At 56.8% G+C, this 16,948-nt stretch overlaps 1 protein-coding gene across 4 annotated transcripts; it reads right to left on the minus strand.

The window, feature by feature from the left end:
* Positions 1-1,121: 1,121 nt before the first annotated feature.
* Positions 1,122-16,845, minus strand: DYRK1B (dual specificity tyrosine phosphorylation regulated kinase 1B). 4 transcript variants are annotated; one of them, XM_032390539.1, is made up of 12 exons: positions 16,705-16,845; positions 14,482-14,645; positions 13,354-13,473; positions 13,057-13,245; positions 12,779-12,926; positions 11,627-11,913; positions 10,752-10,898; positions 10,530-10,670; positions 10,197-10,232; positions 9,917-10,112; positions 9,418-9,524; positions 8,582-9,322 (listed from the first exon to the last, which is right to left on the minus strand). In XM_032390539.1, exons 2-12 carry the CDS (start codon positions 14,542-14,544, stop codon positions 8,951-8,953), a joined length of 1,806 nt encoding a protein of 601 aa, XP_032246430.1. In that variant the 5' UTR covers positions 14,545-14,645; positions 16,705-16,845; the 3' UTR covers positions 8,582-8,950. The 4 variants fall into 4 exon arrangements, with proteins under 4 accessions (XP_032246432.1, XP_032246430.1, XP_032246431.1 ...); XM_032390541.1 differs by lacking the exon at positions 8,582-9,322 and adding an exon at positions 1,122-1,676 and having other exon boundaries at positions 9,917-10,232; XM_032390540.1 differs by lacking the exon at positions 10,197-10,232.
* Positions 16,846-16,948: the final 103 nt, after the last annotated feature.

The following is a 16,948-nucleotide window of genomic DNA, read 5'->3' on the forward strand; positions in this document are numbered from 1 at the left end:
AAACTTGGGGTATGGAGGGGCCACCCTTGGAGGAGCAGCAGGTTTAGAATTTGGGACTCGGAGAGTGTTAGGGGCCCAGGGGTCACTCAGGGCTGAAGGTGGGGCTTCATGAACCCTCAGGATGCCCAGGTGTGGGTCTCACAGCAGAGGTCAGGGCTAAGGACAGGGAGTGGGTGTCACCAGCACAGAGACAGGAAACAGACCATAAGAGCAGGTAAGATGGCCCAGGGGGTGGGAGGAGAGAAGAGCCCCTAACATGTAAGGGACTGGTGAAATCAGAGGAACTTCTTGCAAAGCAACAAGACAGAGGAGAAAAATCAGGGGACAGCAACGCCACGGAAACTGAGGGAGAGTGTCCTTCGAGAAGGCAGGAATGGCCAACACTGCCGAATTTGTGCCAAGGCGGCCAATAAGATGAGCACTAGAAGGTGCCCACTGAGCCAGGTTCTTGTTGTCAGATAAAGGAGTTACAAAGAAAGCAAGGTGGGGCAGCAGGAGCGAACCCTCCGGGGCTAGATTGGAGTCAGAGATGGCAGGGTGGACTCGTCAGCATGGCCGCAGACACCTATCTACACACACACACACTCAGAAATGCAGACGTGTGTGTCCACACCGGTGTGTACACAGACATATTTTCGAGCTCTGTGAGCTGAGAGGGACTAGAAGCAGGGACACCCCGGTGATGAGCACGCGCAGGGCGCAGACTTGGTTTCCGCTACCATTCTCCAGTAAAACGAACCAGGGCTCCCCGGGGAAACAGCCGACTCTAGGGCTGGGGCTTCTAACGGTGCCAGGGAGTAAGGAGGTGCTTGAAGGGAAAAAAAGGAGTCAAGAACACAGGAGCCAACCTGACAGGGCCTCTATGGCCAAACCGGTAGCAACTTGAGTGAAAACATTAATTATGATAATATTGGGTTATATGGAAAGAATACGATATATATCCACGAGTCCGTACCGATATAAATTAATGACTGTACAAATAAAATAAATGGGGTAGGTAGAAGAATTCCAAATAAAAATACGCGGAAGAACTGAGGGAAAGAGAAAAGCATCACTAGAACACCACAGTAGGGGCGCCTGGCTGGCTCAGCGGGTAGAGCAAGCGACTCTTGATCTTGGGGTCGGGAGTTCAAGCCCCATGTTGGGTGTAGAGCCAATTAAAACAAACACACAAACAAACAAAAAACCCAGCACAGTAATAATCGTCCCAGGCAAGATCCACTGATGGATGCCAAAATCAGGGGGAGGAAGTTTGAGGAGAGACAGGACATTTGCTCAGCCTCAAAGTGGTTTTCATATACGAAGACAAAGTCTTTGACATTTTTCCCTCCAGGAACCAAAATTGAATTCTCCTCCCTTTGAGTGTGGGCTGGATCCCTGACTTGCTCCTGACACACACAGTAAGGAAAGGGCAGAATCCTGGTGGATGCCACCTTCAAGAAATGAGCTCCCCCGCGTCTGAGCGGGATCCTTCCCAGAGCCTATGATCCCAGTCTAACTGGGAGAACCAACGGTAGACAAACCCAGACTGAGGGACACACTACAAAATACCTGACCAGTACTCCTCAGAACTGCCAAGGTCATGAAAGACCAGGAGAGTCTGAGAAACTGTCACAGACTGGAGGAGACCAAGGAGACACGACGGACAAATGCGACAGGGTATCCTGGATTGGATCCTGGAACAGAAAAAGAACATTAGTGGGAAAATGGGTGGGATATGAATAAAGTCCAGAGTTTTGTTAATACAGTGCTAACCAACGTTCGCCTCTTAGTTTTGACGAATGTACGACGGCTGTTCTGTAAGATGTTAACATGAAGGGGAGCTGGGTGTAGGGCATATGGGAAGTCTCTGTACTATCTCTGCAATTTTTCTGTAAATCCAAAATTATCAAATAAAACAATTTTAAAGTATCTTTTTCTGCTGACTTGGTGCTAAGTCGCCACGGCGGAGTCCCTAGCTCCCTTCATCTGGCTCGTCAGATCTCACCTCATGCGTTCTCTGCTCCGGGAAGTCCTTCCCGATACCTCAGACTGGGTCATGTGCTTCCTCTGGGCTCCCGCCGCCCCGTCTCTCTTTCCAGGAGGGGTGATGAGTGTCTCCCTGACTGCTCTGGGAACGCGGACGGTGGCAGAAGCTGCACTGGATCCCCATCACTTCTCCCAGCCAGACCCTGGCCCTTCCGAGACCCAAGCCTGCCAGATCCCCCCTTCCTGGTCTCCCCTGCCGCACTCACCCAAGGCAGGGCGCATCTGAGGCTACACAGATGGTCTGTGCCCCCCACCTACCGAACAGGCCAAATCATCCCCTCTGCCCACACGCCCGCCCTCCACACACCAGCTGTCAGAAACGCTCTGTTAACTGTGAAAACTGCAGGGGAGCGCCCAGTCCCCGCTCTTCCCGGCACGCAGACCTCACTGTGGGGACGCTCCAGCTGCAGCAGGCTAAGCAGGGACGGACGGTGGACCCCAACCCACTTCTCGTCTGCGGAATATGGAATGGGGACAGAGGGGCTGCGGGGACCACAGGGCCCAGGGGAAGGAGGACAGCAGAGTCCCTGCCCCATGTTCTGACTCTATGCCGCTCTCACGAGGCCCAGTCCGTTCCTTCCCATCGTCACCCATGACCAATCTACCGCGGGCTCTGTCTTCCAAATGTCTCCAGCGCACTGCTCAGTCCCACCTCTGCCCTGGTTCAGGCCACTGTGGTCTCTCACCCAGACTCCTGCAGCAACTGCTTGGGAACCAACCCCGCTCCCAGATCCCATCTCCACCTCCACTCTCCCTTAGTAACCTCCTTCTGGGCCTCGATGCCATGAAGATGGCAGGGACTCCCCCACGTCTGTATCTCTAGCCCAGATCTGGCCCCTGAATGCTAGACTCGTACACCCCATGTGCTCAGCGAATCCATGGGGACGCTGAACAGACCCACAGCCTCTCTGGGTCTTCCCCACACCGTTCCTGGCACCCTCTCCTCCCTCTGCACAGGCTGAAAACCTTAGAGTTGGTGACTCCTCTTCCTCAGCCCACACCCGTACCCCCAATCCTGCCCACTCTTTCTTCAAATTGTATCTTAAATTCGACCCCACCTCTAGCCAAGCGACCAGTCTCTCAGCGGGACTAGTGCAGTAGCCTCCACAGCGGAGCCCTGCTTCCATCCTGGTGCCCACATGGCAGCCAGACGAATCCTCTGAAGATGTTAGATCACATTGCTCTTGAGCCCCAAATCCTCTGCCTGCCTGCCCCCCCCCACTGTGAATCGAATTCAAGTCTGCCCATCAAGCCCGCATGCCCTGGGCCCCCATCCCCTTCCCACCCACTGGTTCAGCCCACTCTGGTCCGGTTCACTCCTTCCTGCTCCTCCAACACACCCCACATGCCTCGGAGCCCCTGAACTTGCTCTTTTGTTTTACTTGGAATGTCCTTCTTAGCAAAACATACGCACAGCTGGCTTCCTCCCTTCTGGGGAGGTCTCTCCTCCATGAACGTTTCGTCAGATAGCTTGTCACTCTCTACCCCTCCTCTCCTCAATCCCTCCGGCTACCAACCTCCCTAGCTCTTATCAACACCGATTTCCTTAACCATCCACCTGCCCCACGAGAACGGAAGTTCCAAGGACGGGGCTTTCGAGGCTCTTGTTTACTATTCTAATACCAGCACCTGAAACAGTGCTTGGAATGCAGTAAGTGTTCAATATCTGATGAATCAACAAATAAATGAATAAAACCCTACAATCAGTTAGGATGTTGGTTCCAAGCAATAGAAAGCCCAGTGCAACTTGGTGTAAATGACAGAGAGACTTACTGGTTTCCTTAATGAGAAAGTCCAGAAGTAACTCCCTCTGCTCTCTCCGGGTGAGGCCTGACCCAGCACTTCAACCGTATCCCCAAGGACCTGTCTGTCTCTCCACTAGAACTTCCAAGAAATCGGCTTCACCCCTGTGGTCCTCAGGTCGCTGTCTACAAGAACCCTGGCTGTGCGCTTCACAGTAATTATCATCCGTGCACATGTTAGGTGCCTGCTCTGGCAGAGTCTGAGACAAATGTTGTTAGAATCTCCATTCTACAAGGATGACACGGAGCCTTGGAGAGAAGTCATTCGTCTAAAATCACAGCACGAGGGAGTGGGTTAACGACGCTCGCGTTCATCTCACCGTCCCTTCCTTACCGATTACGGGCATTCTCACGCTGAGGAATAATAGCTGTCACGCGCTCGGTACTTACTCCGTGCCGGGCAGCTTGCTGGGACTCTGTTAACTTCTCCGTGCCCTCCTCGTTTCCTCTGTGTGACGGGAATAACTATATTCCCACATGGGGCGACTGTGGGACTTAAACGAGCCCATACGTAAAATGGTGAGGATCTGAGAGAGCTTGTTTCAGGGAGCTGCTGCTGAGTAACACATCATCCCAAATCACAGTGGCTTAAAATCGCAACAACCATTTATTCGCTCGTGATTCTGTACTTTGAGCAAAGCGGAGAGGGCAAGGTGAATCTCTATTCTACGGGGTGTCAGCCGGGAGCTGGGCGAGAATGTCCAAGATGGCATCACTCATGTCTGGCCCCTCAGCTAACACAGTGGAGCCGCTGGGGGCTGGCTGGGCCTCTCTCTGTCCACATCTGTGTCCACATCTCTTTCCAGCAAAGTAGCCGGACTTCTTTGTACAGCAGCCCAGGGTCCCACGAGAGGGAAAGCAGAAGCTGCCGGCCTCTTAAGGCCCCCAAGCAGCACAGCATCACTTCCACGGCACTCCACGGGTCAAAACAAATTACAGCCCAGTCTAGATTAAAGATGGGGAAGACACTCTACCTCCTGATGGGAGAAACAGCAAAGAATGCGTGGCCTTCTGTAGTGGCAGCTTTTTAAATCGCAGGACAGCAGCCTTGTCACTGGTCTCCCTACTTCAATATTAACCCCCTATCGTCAGTTCCCCCACACGACAGCCAGAGGGATCATGTGACATACAAAACTGACCGAGCCTCCTTTCACTGCTTAAAGTCCTTCTGTGGCTTCCCACTACACACGGGGTAAGAATCCAAACTCCTTACAGGGGCTACATGACCCGGCCTCTTGCTCCCCCTCAGCCTCTAGGTTCCAACCAACACACACACACACACACTCTCTCTCACCTCTTTATTTTTTAAAAGATTTTATTTATTTATGAGAGAGAGAGAGAGAGAGAGTGTGTGTGGGGAGGGAGCAGAGGGAGAGGGACAAGCAGACTCCGTGCTGAGCACAGAGCCCAATGTGGGGCTCGATCTCAGGACCCTGAGACCATGACCTGAGCTGGACCAAGAGTCGGACACTTAACTGACTGAGCCACCCAGGTGGCCCCACACTCTTACCTCTTAATGGAGCGCCTTAATGCCTATACCTTCATCACTTCAACCCCACTTCCTAGGGTCCAGATTAGATTTCTGGCCAAGTGCTCTTATGGCACTCTCTACCTTTCTTTGTAGTTTCATATCTCTGTGATTAGCAGAGGATTTGAGCTCCCACCCCTGAGACTGTGAACCCTCTGGGGACAGGGAAACTGTTCTGTTCTCTGCTATGTTCCCGATGCTGAGCATGGGGCAGAGACAAGATGAAATACTTGCTGAATGCCTGAGACCTCAGAAAACTTTAAGGCAGTCCTCCAAAGTTCTGTGGAAAAGGGATCAGCAGAGTCCCTAGGATGTTGGATCAGGATCTATGTCCTGAAAGCACCCACTGACCCATCCATTCAGTAAACAGCTTTGAGCCCTATGTGCCAGGAGTGCTTCTAGATGCTAAAGATAAAGCATGAAGTAGACAAAAGCCCCTGTCCTCATGAAGTTATGGTCTGCTGTGGCTGCAGAGGAGACACAGACAATGAACACGATAAATAACCTATACAGTGAGTTAAAGAGTGATGTGATTAATGCTAAGGAACAGTTAAAGAGAAGTTAATAAACAAATGTTAGGGATATAATTCTAGAATGGCGGCCAGGGAAGTTCTCAAGGAGAAGATGGTATCTGAGTAAAGACCTAAAGGAGACGAAGGTGAGCCTTTACCATCTGGAGAAGTGTGTTCCAGGTAAAGAGAGTAAGTGCAAAGGCCCTGGGGCAAGTGTGGCTGGAGCAGGGTGAAAGGAGCAGGCAGAGGTGTAACACAGACGGATCATGCAGGGCCTTGCAGGGATCATGGGCCTTGCAAAGGCCACGGAAAGAACACTGGTGATTACTGTGAGACAGAGCCACAGGACAGTAATGGGCAGGAGAGAAATGTGACCTGATACAGGTATTCAGTGTCCCCCTGGCTGCGTATGAGAACAGACTGTGGGGAGCACAAAGACCACTGAGGAGGCTGGCGTGATAGTGTAGGCAGGCCATAAGAGTGGACAGGAACAGGGTGACAGGAGTGGAGGTGGGAAGAAATGGTCAGGTTCTGAATATACTTTGCCGATGGACTAGACATGAATATAAGACAATGAAGGAGGCAGCACTTACTGAGAATGTGGGAGAACAGGTTTTGGGGAAAAGACTGGAGTTCAATTTGGTCAAGATAGGTCTCTGGATGACTACACGTATTTTGAGAGAAGATATATCATGTGGGCGGTCAGTCAGCAGGTCAGGGAGAGGTTCTGGGCTGGAAACAGAAATGTGGGACATACATTTCCATGCTTATACTAAATTCCTTAAGGGACCAACATGATTTGGACCCTGCTGACTTCTCGAAGCTCATCTTGCACGTTGCTAAGTTAATGGTTCTCTCTCTCTCTCTCTGTCAAACACACACACACACACACACACACACACAATCCTGGGCCTTCCACCTGCTAGCTATGTGATCTTGGGTAAGTTATTGAACTTATCTGCCCTCAGTATCCTCCTTTACAAAAAAGAGATCATAATAGCATCTGCCTGCTAGGACTGTTCATTCAAAAAAAATTTTTTTAATTAAGTATCTATAATATGCCAGGTGCTGTTCTACCTGCTGGAGATATCTTTTTCCCTGCCCCTCTCTGCCTTCCCTTTCCACACAGCTTGTAAGCCATACACCCTGTCAACTCAGCCTTCTGAACGTCTCTCCTACCCACACCCTTTCTTCTGTCCCAACCGAGACTCCTGCCCTGGTTCAATTCCCAACACTTCTTGCCCAGGATCGTGCCACAAACACCACCCTGGGCTCCCAGGCCCTAGTCTCTTTCCCATCAATCTCTTCCTGGATGGCCGCAAATTGGACCATGCCCCTTGCCTTCTTGAAATTCTCTCGTGGCTCCTCAATGCCCTTAGGACAAAGTCCAAGCTCCCTAAATGTCCAACAAAATCTTCCACGACCGAATTCATACAGAAGTTTCAATTAGATCTCCAACACCACATCTCTCGCAGTTCACATTCACACATCAGGCTGTCTCTCATCGCTGCCTGTACGCAAACCACCGCGAACATCCTGTCTCCAGGTCTCAACTCCGACAGCTCCTGCTTCTCCCGGAATGTTTCCCTACCCGTGCCTCGCCTGGGCTCCCTCCACGTTCCACTCTGCCCCCCCTTCCCGACCATCCGCAGGTCCGTGAAACGGCGTCCTCGCCGGTCTCTCCTACCGACCGGGGCTTCCTGCGAGCTGAGCCAGACACCGCGGCTCGTGATACTTCGGGCGATGGGGCCGATTCGGGCCTCAGAGCTTACCTCTTGCTCTGTGACCACAGACACCTAACTGCACGGTCTCGGGGAGCAGCACGGCGGCCCACCTGCCACACGCCTGAGAGAACTCAACACGGGCGCACAGCCTTGCCGACGCCACCCAATCACGGCCTACTCCTCCTCCACAGCCCGCCTCCAGCATCCGGGCCCCCGTCCATCTCTGACTGCCTACTGGCTGCCCGGGAGCCCGTCCCCAACTCGTGAGCGAAAAGAATCCTGGTCTTTGTAGTCCCCTGACGAAAAGTGGGGAAAAGGGACCGAGAGTAGAACTCCACTTCCCAGGAAGCGCCGCGCCCCAGTGGCGGGAGACGGTAGGTACCTTTGAATCAGGAGGTTCTTGTTTGGCCAGTTGGGAGACAAAGTTTCCAAATTGCTATGGAAACAGACCCACTTACCTGGAACCCCGGGAATATCTTTCTGCCCGAGAATCTCAAAATGCTTTGCTCCGTCATGGCTCCACAGGGTGAGACCAGACGTGGGGGGTAAATTCTGTACCCACTGCCTGCCTGCCTGCCACCTCCCAGATGGCACCAATAAGGCCTGCTACATGCATTCAGCACCTACTCGATGCCTGCCTGGCATAAGGAGCCACTCCTGTGCAGACTCTGTGGAAGCCCTGGCTTATTAGGGCAGATCCTGATATTTTCCAGAGACAGGCCAGAGCTGGGCCTTTACTCTTTCAGGGTCTCTGTTTACCATGGAAAAGACAAATGTGGGGTAGGATCCTATCCAGGATCTCTGTCTAGGATTCCATAGCCCCAGACCTCCTGCAGCCCCACGTCTGCACCAATAGCCATAACTTCCCCAGGGACGCATCCCACGTGACAAAGCTCTTCTGGTACCCCCTCCCCAAACACCGTTCCCCACCACGCCTCTGAGGGCCAGGTGAGGGGAGCCGAGGCCCTGCAAACGCTCAGGCAGGCATGTGAGAAAGCTCTTTACTGGGGGGTACAGCAAGGAGGAGCAAGGCCATCTCCCCCTACCTGCCCCCACCCCCTCCTAGGGCCCGACGGTGAAGGGGGTCTCCCCCCCCAGACACCGGACCACCACTGTCTTTGGTACAATAAATAGAAAACAAGGGGGGGAGAGAGGGGGCCAAGGGTCCAGTCCTTATGGGGAGGGTGCGCCTAGACCCCTCTCCTTGACCCCCTGCCCCAGGCCCCAATCAGTGCAGGCCTCACCCACCCCAGCTGGGTAGCAGCAATTCCAGTCAAGGGGAGAGATGAGGATGGGAGCCCAGGGCCCCCAGATGGGGGGTATGGCTTCAGGAGGGGCCCCAGGGAGGGGGCTGGGTCATGAGCTGGCTGCCGTGCTCTGGGGTACACCACGGAGGCCCAAGCGAGGCCCCAGAGTGGCAGGGTTATCAGGGGGTGGGAGGGGTGGACGACCTCCTGTCATCCGAGTCCGGAGGGCTGAGGCAGCTGGGTGCTGGGGGGCAGGCGCTGGGTGAGGTGGGGAGCAGTCCGGTGGGCCGCCCACCAGGCTCACATCCATCAGCTCTGGGGGTGGTGGTGAGGTTGGTGATGGGGGACGGCCAAGGCATCGGGGTTGGGGGGGTAACTGGGCCCCGGCCCCTGGCAGTGACGAGGCGGAGGCAGGGGCCTGATGTGTCTTGTGGGGCACATCACCCCCTGCCCAGGGGCGCAGCGGCTGGGAGGGTGGGACCTAAAGGAGCAAAGGAACAGTGGGTGATGGAGACCCAGGTCCTGAAGTCCCAGATACCCCACTCCCCACCGCCCAAGGCCCCAAGGCCCCAGTACCTGGGGGCTGTTCATCTCACAGTCAGTGATGGGGGGCCCAGGGCCCCCACAATATCGGTTGCTGTATCGGTAGGTCCGGTTGTCACTGGAGGAGCCGCTGGAGCCTCCTGGAAGTGCCAGGGGAGGAAATGAGGAGAAGCCTTAAGTGAGGAGAGGTGGTGGCTGGGTTTCTGGGTGGCTGAGTCTGGTTTGTGACCCAGGCCCAGGCCTGGGCCTTGGGACCAGAGCCTATTTGAAGGATGGGGCCCAATTTTGAGATTACAGGTCAGAGCTCAGATTTGGGTACCAGAGTCAGAAGCAGTGTTAGAAGCGTTAGCCCCAGCTCAGTCTCAGAGGTCAGGTCACGGCCAGAGCTCTCTGTGCCCCACCCACTCGGGAGTTCAGGAGGGCGCAGCGTCACAGCTCTAGGTGAAGGCCCAGGGGGGCAAGGTCCCCCAGTCAGGCCGAAGCGGCGCTGCCCCCCGCACCCCGTTCGAGCCCCCCGGCCCTGGGCACCCACCAGAGCTGGAGATGGAGCTGGCGGTGCTGGAGGAGGGACAGGTGTCAAGGGGTGCGGGCGACGTGGAGGCACTGCTGCCTGCCGGGCCCGTGTTGGTGGCCTCATCAGCCGTGCGGCGGAAGAAGCCGTGCTGCAGAGCCCCCAGCGGGCTGATGCGGGCGGCGGGCTCATACTCCAGCATGCGCAGCACCAGGTCCTGGAAGCGGAGGTAGTCGGCGGGGCTGTGGCCCGGCTCCCCCGCCCGCCGGCCCCCGGGCCCGCCCGTCTGCACGCCCAGCACCTCCTGCAGCCGCCGCGTCCCGGGGCCCTGGTAATCCTGGCAGGGAGGGGGTGGGGGGGGGGGCAAGAGAGTGGCCGTCAGTGGGCAGGAGGGGCAGGGACACACACACGGGGAAACAGAGGCACGAGAGAGAAAGTGAAGGAGAGAAGCTAAGAAGAGTTGTGGGGCGGGTAGGAGAGACGGGGTGGGCCAGGACAAAGGAAAGGACAGACAAGGGGGAGAGGAAGGAAGGGAAGGACACAAGGGAGAGGAAGCAGGGAGAAAGGAAGCCCCAAGTGTGAGAGAGTGAGGGGCCACCAGGGTGGGAGGAGCGGCGTGGGGCAGGGGCCGCACCTTCCTGAGTTCCTTTGTCCTTCGTAGGGTCCAGCCACCCCCAGGCAGCCGTTCAAAGTACTTGCGAGCCTTGGGTGCCTGGTCCAGCATGGGGGCTGGTGGGATGCCCAGCACCTCCACAATCCGGTTCATCTGGTCCACCTGTGAGCAGGTGGGCAGTCAGGGTCAGCGGGCCAGCCAGGCCTCCGCCCCCTCCAGCACACCCCCTCCCTGGGAGCACACCTCATTGGAGCCACTGAAGAGGGGCTCTCCGGTGTGCATCTCCACCAGGATGCAGCCCAGGGACCACATGTCAATGGCCAGGTCGTAGGGTGTGCCCAGGAGCACCTCAGGCGACCGGTAGAAGCGGCTCTGGATGTACTGATAGATCTGGGGACGGAGCGGGGGAGAGGGCAACAGTCAGAGGTCCCAGGCTCCCAGCGTGGTGCCGCTGACATACCCAAAGCCAAGACAAGCTTCCTGCCACGAAAATGGAGCATGGGAGTTCCAAACCTTGAGGTTATCAGCACCCACTTCCCAGGAGCCACTACCATCATTTCATTCATCAGCCTCAGAAGTCTCTGCTGGCCTAGTCTGACCCTGATCTCCATCCCGAAGCCTGACTCTGGACCGTTTTTGGTCATCAGGGGTTGGCAGGCTGTGAGCCCGGGCCCTTCCCACCCACCCAATCCAGACCCTTTTCAGGCCATCTCAAATGCCTGCTCACACGAAGCTGCAAAACTAAAGCACCCGGCCCCCCACTCCCTCCTCAGTTTAAAGAGCACAGCGTAAGCAAAACTTAGCCAAGTGCCACTCCTGGCTCAAAGCCAACCCGACTCCACCCTGCCCACCTCTGACAGCCTCAGAACTGGCCCTGCCTCCTCAGGCTTCACTCTTACTTTCCTACTGGGTACTATACCCTGCGGCGCTCTCCTTTACCTCCCCCATCCACCGGCCTTACAACTCTGTGCCGCCAATGCCCCATCCCACCTCGGGCTGCACCCCAGCCCCGCCCCGCCCCGCCCCACCCCTCCGGCGCCAGCCACTAGCTGGCCCCGCCCCCGCCCCGGGCCACACCCACACCGCGAGCCCCGCCCCCGGGCCGCGCCGCGCCGCACCCGCTGGCCAAGCTGGCAGGAGCTGCCGAAGTCCACGATCTTGATGGCGCTGCGCTTGGGGTTGCAGAGCAGGATGTTCTCGGGCTTGAGGTCGCAGTGAATGATGCTGAGCTCGGGCGTGGCCAGGAAGAGCAGCGCCGTGCAGAGCTGCTGCGCCAGCTTCCGCGTCAGGTTCAGCGAGACGCCGCGGAAGTGCGTGTTGCGCAGGAGGTCGTACAGGTTGTAAGAAAGCAGCTCGAACACCAGGCACAGGTGGTTCCGGAACATGAAGTGCCGCTTCAGGTGCACTGCGGGCAAGGGGATGGAAAGGGGCCGACGGAGAAGCTGAGGCTCAGAGAGGGCCAGTGGCGGCCTGGGGTACACAGTAATAAGAGCGGCCGGAAGCCGATCGGGGACTCTGCTTCTGCAGCGCTGGCCAAATTGTGGGGTGCCCACGGGAAGCGGCTGCTAGTCAGGGTGTTTTTATATCGTCTAGAACTTGACTCACATCAAGAGAATGATTTCCTTGATTAAGAGAAGTTCATTCTCTTCAAGTCTCTGTCAAACTTTCTGATAAACCAAAGAGAACGTTTCCCTTTGGTGCCGATGGGTCTTTAATGCCCTTCTACATTTCCTCATTTAATTTTGTAACATTGTTTTAGTCTCAGTTCTGTTTATTTTTGTGGCAGCGGACACTCGCTTTCCATTTAAGATAAGGATGTGTATTTAAAGAAACACACTCTTTCTGTCCACTTGCTTTTTTAAGAGGAATCAGTATGGGAAAGAGGAAAAACACTGACATAGCCGTTGAGAGTACAGGCGCTGGAGCCCACTGCCTGGTGAGATCATAGCCCCGGAGTGCAAATGCGGTGCCCTTATGCAAGTGATAGCACCTGAATGCTTCTGTCTTCTTCTCCAAGCTGTGGGCCAAGATGCCCCTTCCCCCCAGAGCTGTGCTCAGACTGAAACCAGTTGATTCATGTAAAGAGTTTACATCAGGCCTTGACCCTTAGCAAGCACCCAATAAACTCCGACCGGCACCATCATGGGAATAGGGCAAAAGTTATGAAGGCGGCAGGAGAATCACTGATGTCAGGGAATTACAGACCAGCCCCTGCCCTGAAGACACCAGCCCCATCCTGTACTGGGTGTACTCGCTGCCCCTGGCCTCACCTATGTAGTACTTCATCTCTGTGTCGTGCTGGTTCATCAGCTCCAGCAGCCGCAGCTCAATCTGGGCCTGGTTCAAGAAGGCCTTTTTGTTCTTGATGATCTTGATGGCCACCAGCTCCTGGGTCTGATGATCATAGGCTTTCACCACCTGCCGGGGTGGGGGCATGTCACAAAGTGAGGAAATGGGGGGAGCAGGGCACCACTTTTTTGTGGGTCAACATCAGTGGGTGCCCGTGCCCCCCGATCCCAGGGTCAGGGTGGAGGGGGGCCTCCCACACCTGGCCAAAGGAGCCTTTGCCGATGAGTGAGTCAATCTCGTAGCGCTCCAGCCAGCGCTCGCCACTGCGCACAATGTAGTCGTGGTTGTCATCGTCGTAACCATGGTTCAGGACCTTCTTCTCCTTCTTGGTGCTCGAGTCCTGAGGTGGCGCTTGCTGGGCCCGCCGCTTCTTCTTCGCATAGTATACCTGCCCAGCCAGTCAGCCAGAAGATAAGGACGGCTGAGCGACCTGTGCCGGCAGGCAGGACCCCTTGGCCCCCAGCCGGGTCCCCTGCCCTCCCCTGCCCCCGCCCACCTCATTGATGTGCTTGTAGGTCTTGATGAGGTCCACGGAGAGCTTGCGCAGCGGGGCTGAGGTCGCGTCCCGGAAGGCCAGGGGCAGCCTCCGTGGCAACAGCCGCACATCAGGCAATACCTGCGGGGTCGGGGCAGGGGGTGGGCACTGAGGAGAGGCCTTCACTTCCGACCACCAGAGGCAGAACCCTCTGGGTGGCTGGGTCATCGTTACCACACACAGATTTACTTGGTTACTGTGTGACAACCCCACCAGGACAGAAATTCCCCAAGGGCAGAGACTGTCTTGTTCTTGCTGTATCTACAGTGCCTGGAGCAGGGCCTGGCACATAGTGGGTGGTCATCAGAGATTTGCTGAGTGAATGAATGGTCAACTGTTTACCCTTGACCTTTCATCCCACACCTTTACTCCTTTCTGAACCTCTGTGGGAGAGATCAGATAGAAAACGTGGGTTCTGTCCTTCCCAATCCTTTGCCTGAGACCATCCATTCTGGATGTCCCATCTTGAGGGCTGCCATCATGCTTTACCCTCATCCCGTGGGGTCTTCCCATCCCTCACCCCCAACTCTGCACATTTTTGCCCAGTCTTTCGGGATCCAGCACCCTGGACCTTCTACTCCATCCTGCTTCAAGCCCTACAGTTCAGAGTCTTGAGAGTCTCCACCCCTGAGTATCTTTACTCTGTACCCTAAGATGCTGCTGGCTCCAAGATCCTCTGGGCTCAAACTTCACCCCCTTTCACCCCACCCGCCCATCTCTCACTCTGGACCTTTCTTCCTTTGTGAACATTTATTGAGTGTTTCCTAGGTGCCAGGCGCTGTTCTCAGCATTTTACATGCATTTCATTAACTTGTTTAACCTCACAGCAACCCTGCAAGGTAGGTATCATTCTTGGTTCCGTTTTACAGAACAGAAAACCGCAGCAGGGAGAACCTGAGTCATTTAACCACCATGTCAGGATTTGAACCCAGGCTCTCCAAACAGCAACTCCTCTATTATCTTCTACTCCAGATGGGCCCTTCCTGCCCCCGGGAGACTGCTCTGGGCAACCTATCTTTCACTCCCAAGACCCTTCTATCCCCAGCCTCCCCCTGCCCCAGGAAGGTGAGGAGCCAGCTGAACGCATACCTGCGTGTGCTCCTGGGGCCCCGGGAAGCCAGAGAAGGGACCATGGCCTGGTGGGACGGCCATGGTGGGCTCAGAGGGCCGCAGGGGAGCGAGGCCTGGAGCGGGAGCCCGGCCGGGGGGCGCCTTCTCGCATCCTGCACCTCGGCTGCCACCGCCGCTGAGACCTGAGAGCAGGCGGGAGGCAGGGGAACAACATGGAACAAGGGGATGTGTGGGACAGGGCCAGGCAGAAAGAGGTGGACATCAGAGAGAGAAGGCAAGGCACAGGGGGAGGAGAAAAAGGACAACAGGTGGCAATGAAGAAAGGGGACAGAGAGAAGTGGTAGGGCAGGGGGGTGGTGGTGGCACAGCGAAGTCCCTCAATAAATGATTACCAAATAAATGAAGTAGGTGGCACAAAGAGGGGAACATGTGAAAGGGGATGGTTGGAAGCCCGGCAGGGGTATAGGCCATGACAGGAAAGGACAGAAAGACACCAATAATCGGGGGGAGGAACAGAAGAAAAACACAGAAACCACAGACAGTATAGGGAGGAGGGTTCACTCTTTGCTTCCCATTTCTGCTTGTGGCCCTCCCCAGCGCCCCCTCCCACAAGATCCTGCCCTCCTGCAGTCTTCCCTGATTGTCAGGATCTCCTGTCTTATCACAGCAAGGTCCCTGCACTTCAAGATCTACCCTTCCCAGTAAATCCCTCAATCCAGAGAATTCTAGGATCCCCCCAAACCACATGAGAGAACTCTGGGCCCCCTCCAAACCCACAGCAGAGTCCTCTGCAGGCCCCTAAAACCACATCAGGGTCCTGGGACCACACCAAGGCTATCTTGTTATATAGAGTTGTCCCTACATAAGAGTCCTACCCTATGACATTCTCATGCATCAGGGCATCCTCTTCCCAGGGGACCCTCCCCCTATCATGCCAAGCCCTCATCCCTATACCATCTCCTCCCGTATTAGGGACCCCCCACCCCCCGCAGGTACTTTCTCTTGCCACATCAAGGGTCTTCCCCGTATTAGCCCCTGGTCCCCCTCCCAATCAAGGCTCACTTTTCCTGATGGGAGCAAAGAGGAGGCGTCGTCTCTTCGCTCGCCCTTCTCTCCCCTACACTGGATCTTCCCCTCCTCCCCCATCCAATATTCCTACCAGGGCCCTTCTCCAGTTACTCCTTTCTACATCAGGGTCAATCCACAACTGTGCCCATTCCTAGAAGGCCCCCAGAACCAAATTCCCCAAATATCACATAGAGTTCTCCCCTCCCAGAGTACCTGCCACACCAAAATCCTCTCCCCACAGGTCTTCTCCCATGTCAGTCCCTTTCTCCTATGCCAAGCCTTGCCACTCCACGATCCCTCCTCTCTCTTGGAACTCCCCCGCCCCTCACCCGAAACAACCTCTTCCCTGGGGCCCTCCCACAGCAGGACCGACTCTCCCAGCACCCACCCCCTACCCGGGTCAGGGCTGGCGCGGGGCCCACGGGGGGCTGGGGCGCGGTGGGGCCCCCAGTGGGGTGGGCGAGCGGCCAGCATGGCGGTGGTGGCGGCAGAGAGGAGACGGCCGCCTGTCCCGGCCCGGCCGGCCCGGCAAGCCCCGCGACGGGGAGGGCAAGCGGGACAGGCGGCCCGGTGGGTGACAACAGCAGCCGCCGCCGCCGGGGGCGGGGAGAGGAGGGAACGAGGGTCAGCCCGGGGCACGCGGGGGAAGGGGAAAGCAGGTGGACGGGGGAGGGGCGGGTTAACTCTCGCCCCGCCGGCCCCGCCCCGCGCAGCCACCCGCCCCTGGGGACCCAGGCGTCCCGCCCCCCACCCTGGAGGCCCGCCCTGGTCGGCGGAGCCCCGGCGGGCGGGCCGGACTGAGCTTGGCAGTCCGCACCTGCCATGGCAACAACCGTGCCATTGGCCGCTGCTGCCAAAGGCTCAGCCAATCGCAGCTCAGAACAGCTGTTGCTAGGCGACGACGATGCAGCCAGAGGAGCCGAGCCCAAACAAAGGGCGGGAGCGGGGCCCCGCTACCCCCTCCCAGCCGCCCTCCCAAGACTGCTCCCTCGGGCTCGGCCCCTTCCAAGAATCCGACTATGAATAGCCAGGCACGGCCTGCACCTGCCCGCCGCCCCCCTGCTCTCTCCTCCCTCGGCCTCGTGCTAAGTCTGGCGGCGACGCGGGCAGGGCGGGTCCGTACTGCCCCCTCCCCGCGAGCTCGTGCAGCCCCACCTGTAGCCGCGTTGTTACCTGAGGGCGCGGGCAAGGGGACTCAAGCTGCTCGGGAAGCCCGAGCTCAGACCTGCCCACTGGCTGAAGATATCCGGCGGACGCGGCGAGCCAGGGCCCCGATTACCCAGTAATGCAACCAGCAAAATGGCGACCACAACAAACCGGCCCCCCCCACCCGGGCTCCGCCCACACTCCCCCCCATTCTCTTCCCCCACGTGACCCAGAGTAACACTCCGCGCCTGCGCGCAGCGGAGCTTACCCG

Source organism: Phoca vitulina, unplaced genomic scaffold (assembly GCF_004348235.1).
Source record: "Phoca vitulina isolate PV1807 unplaced genomic scaffold, GSC_HSeal_1.0 scaffold58, whole genome shotgun sequence".
NCBI lineage: Eukaryota > Metazoa > Chordata > Mammalia > Carnivora > Phocidae > Phoca > Phoca vitulina.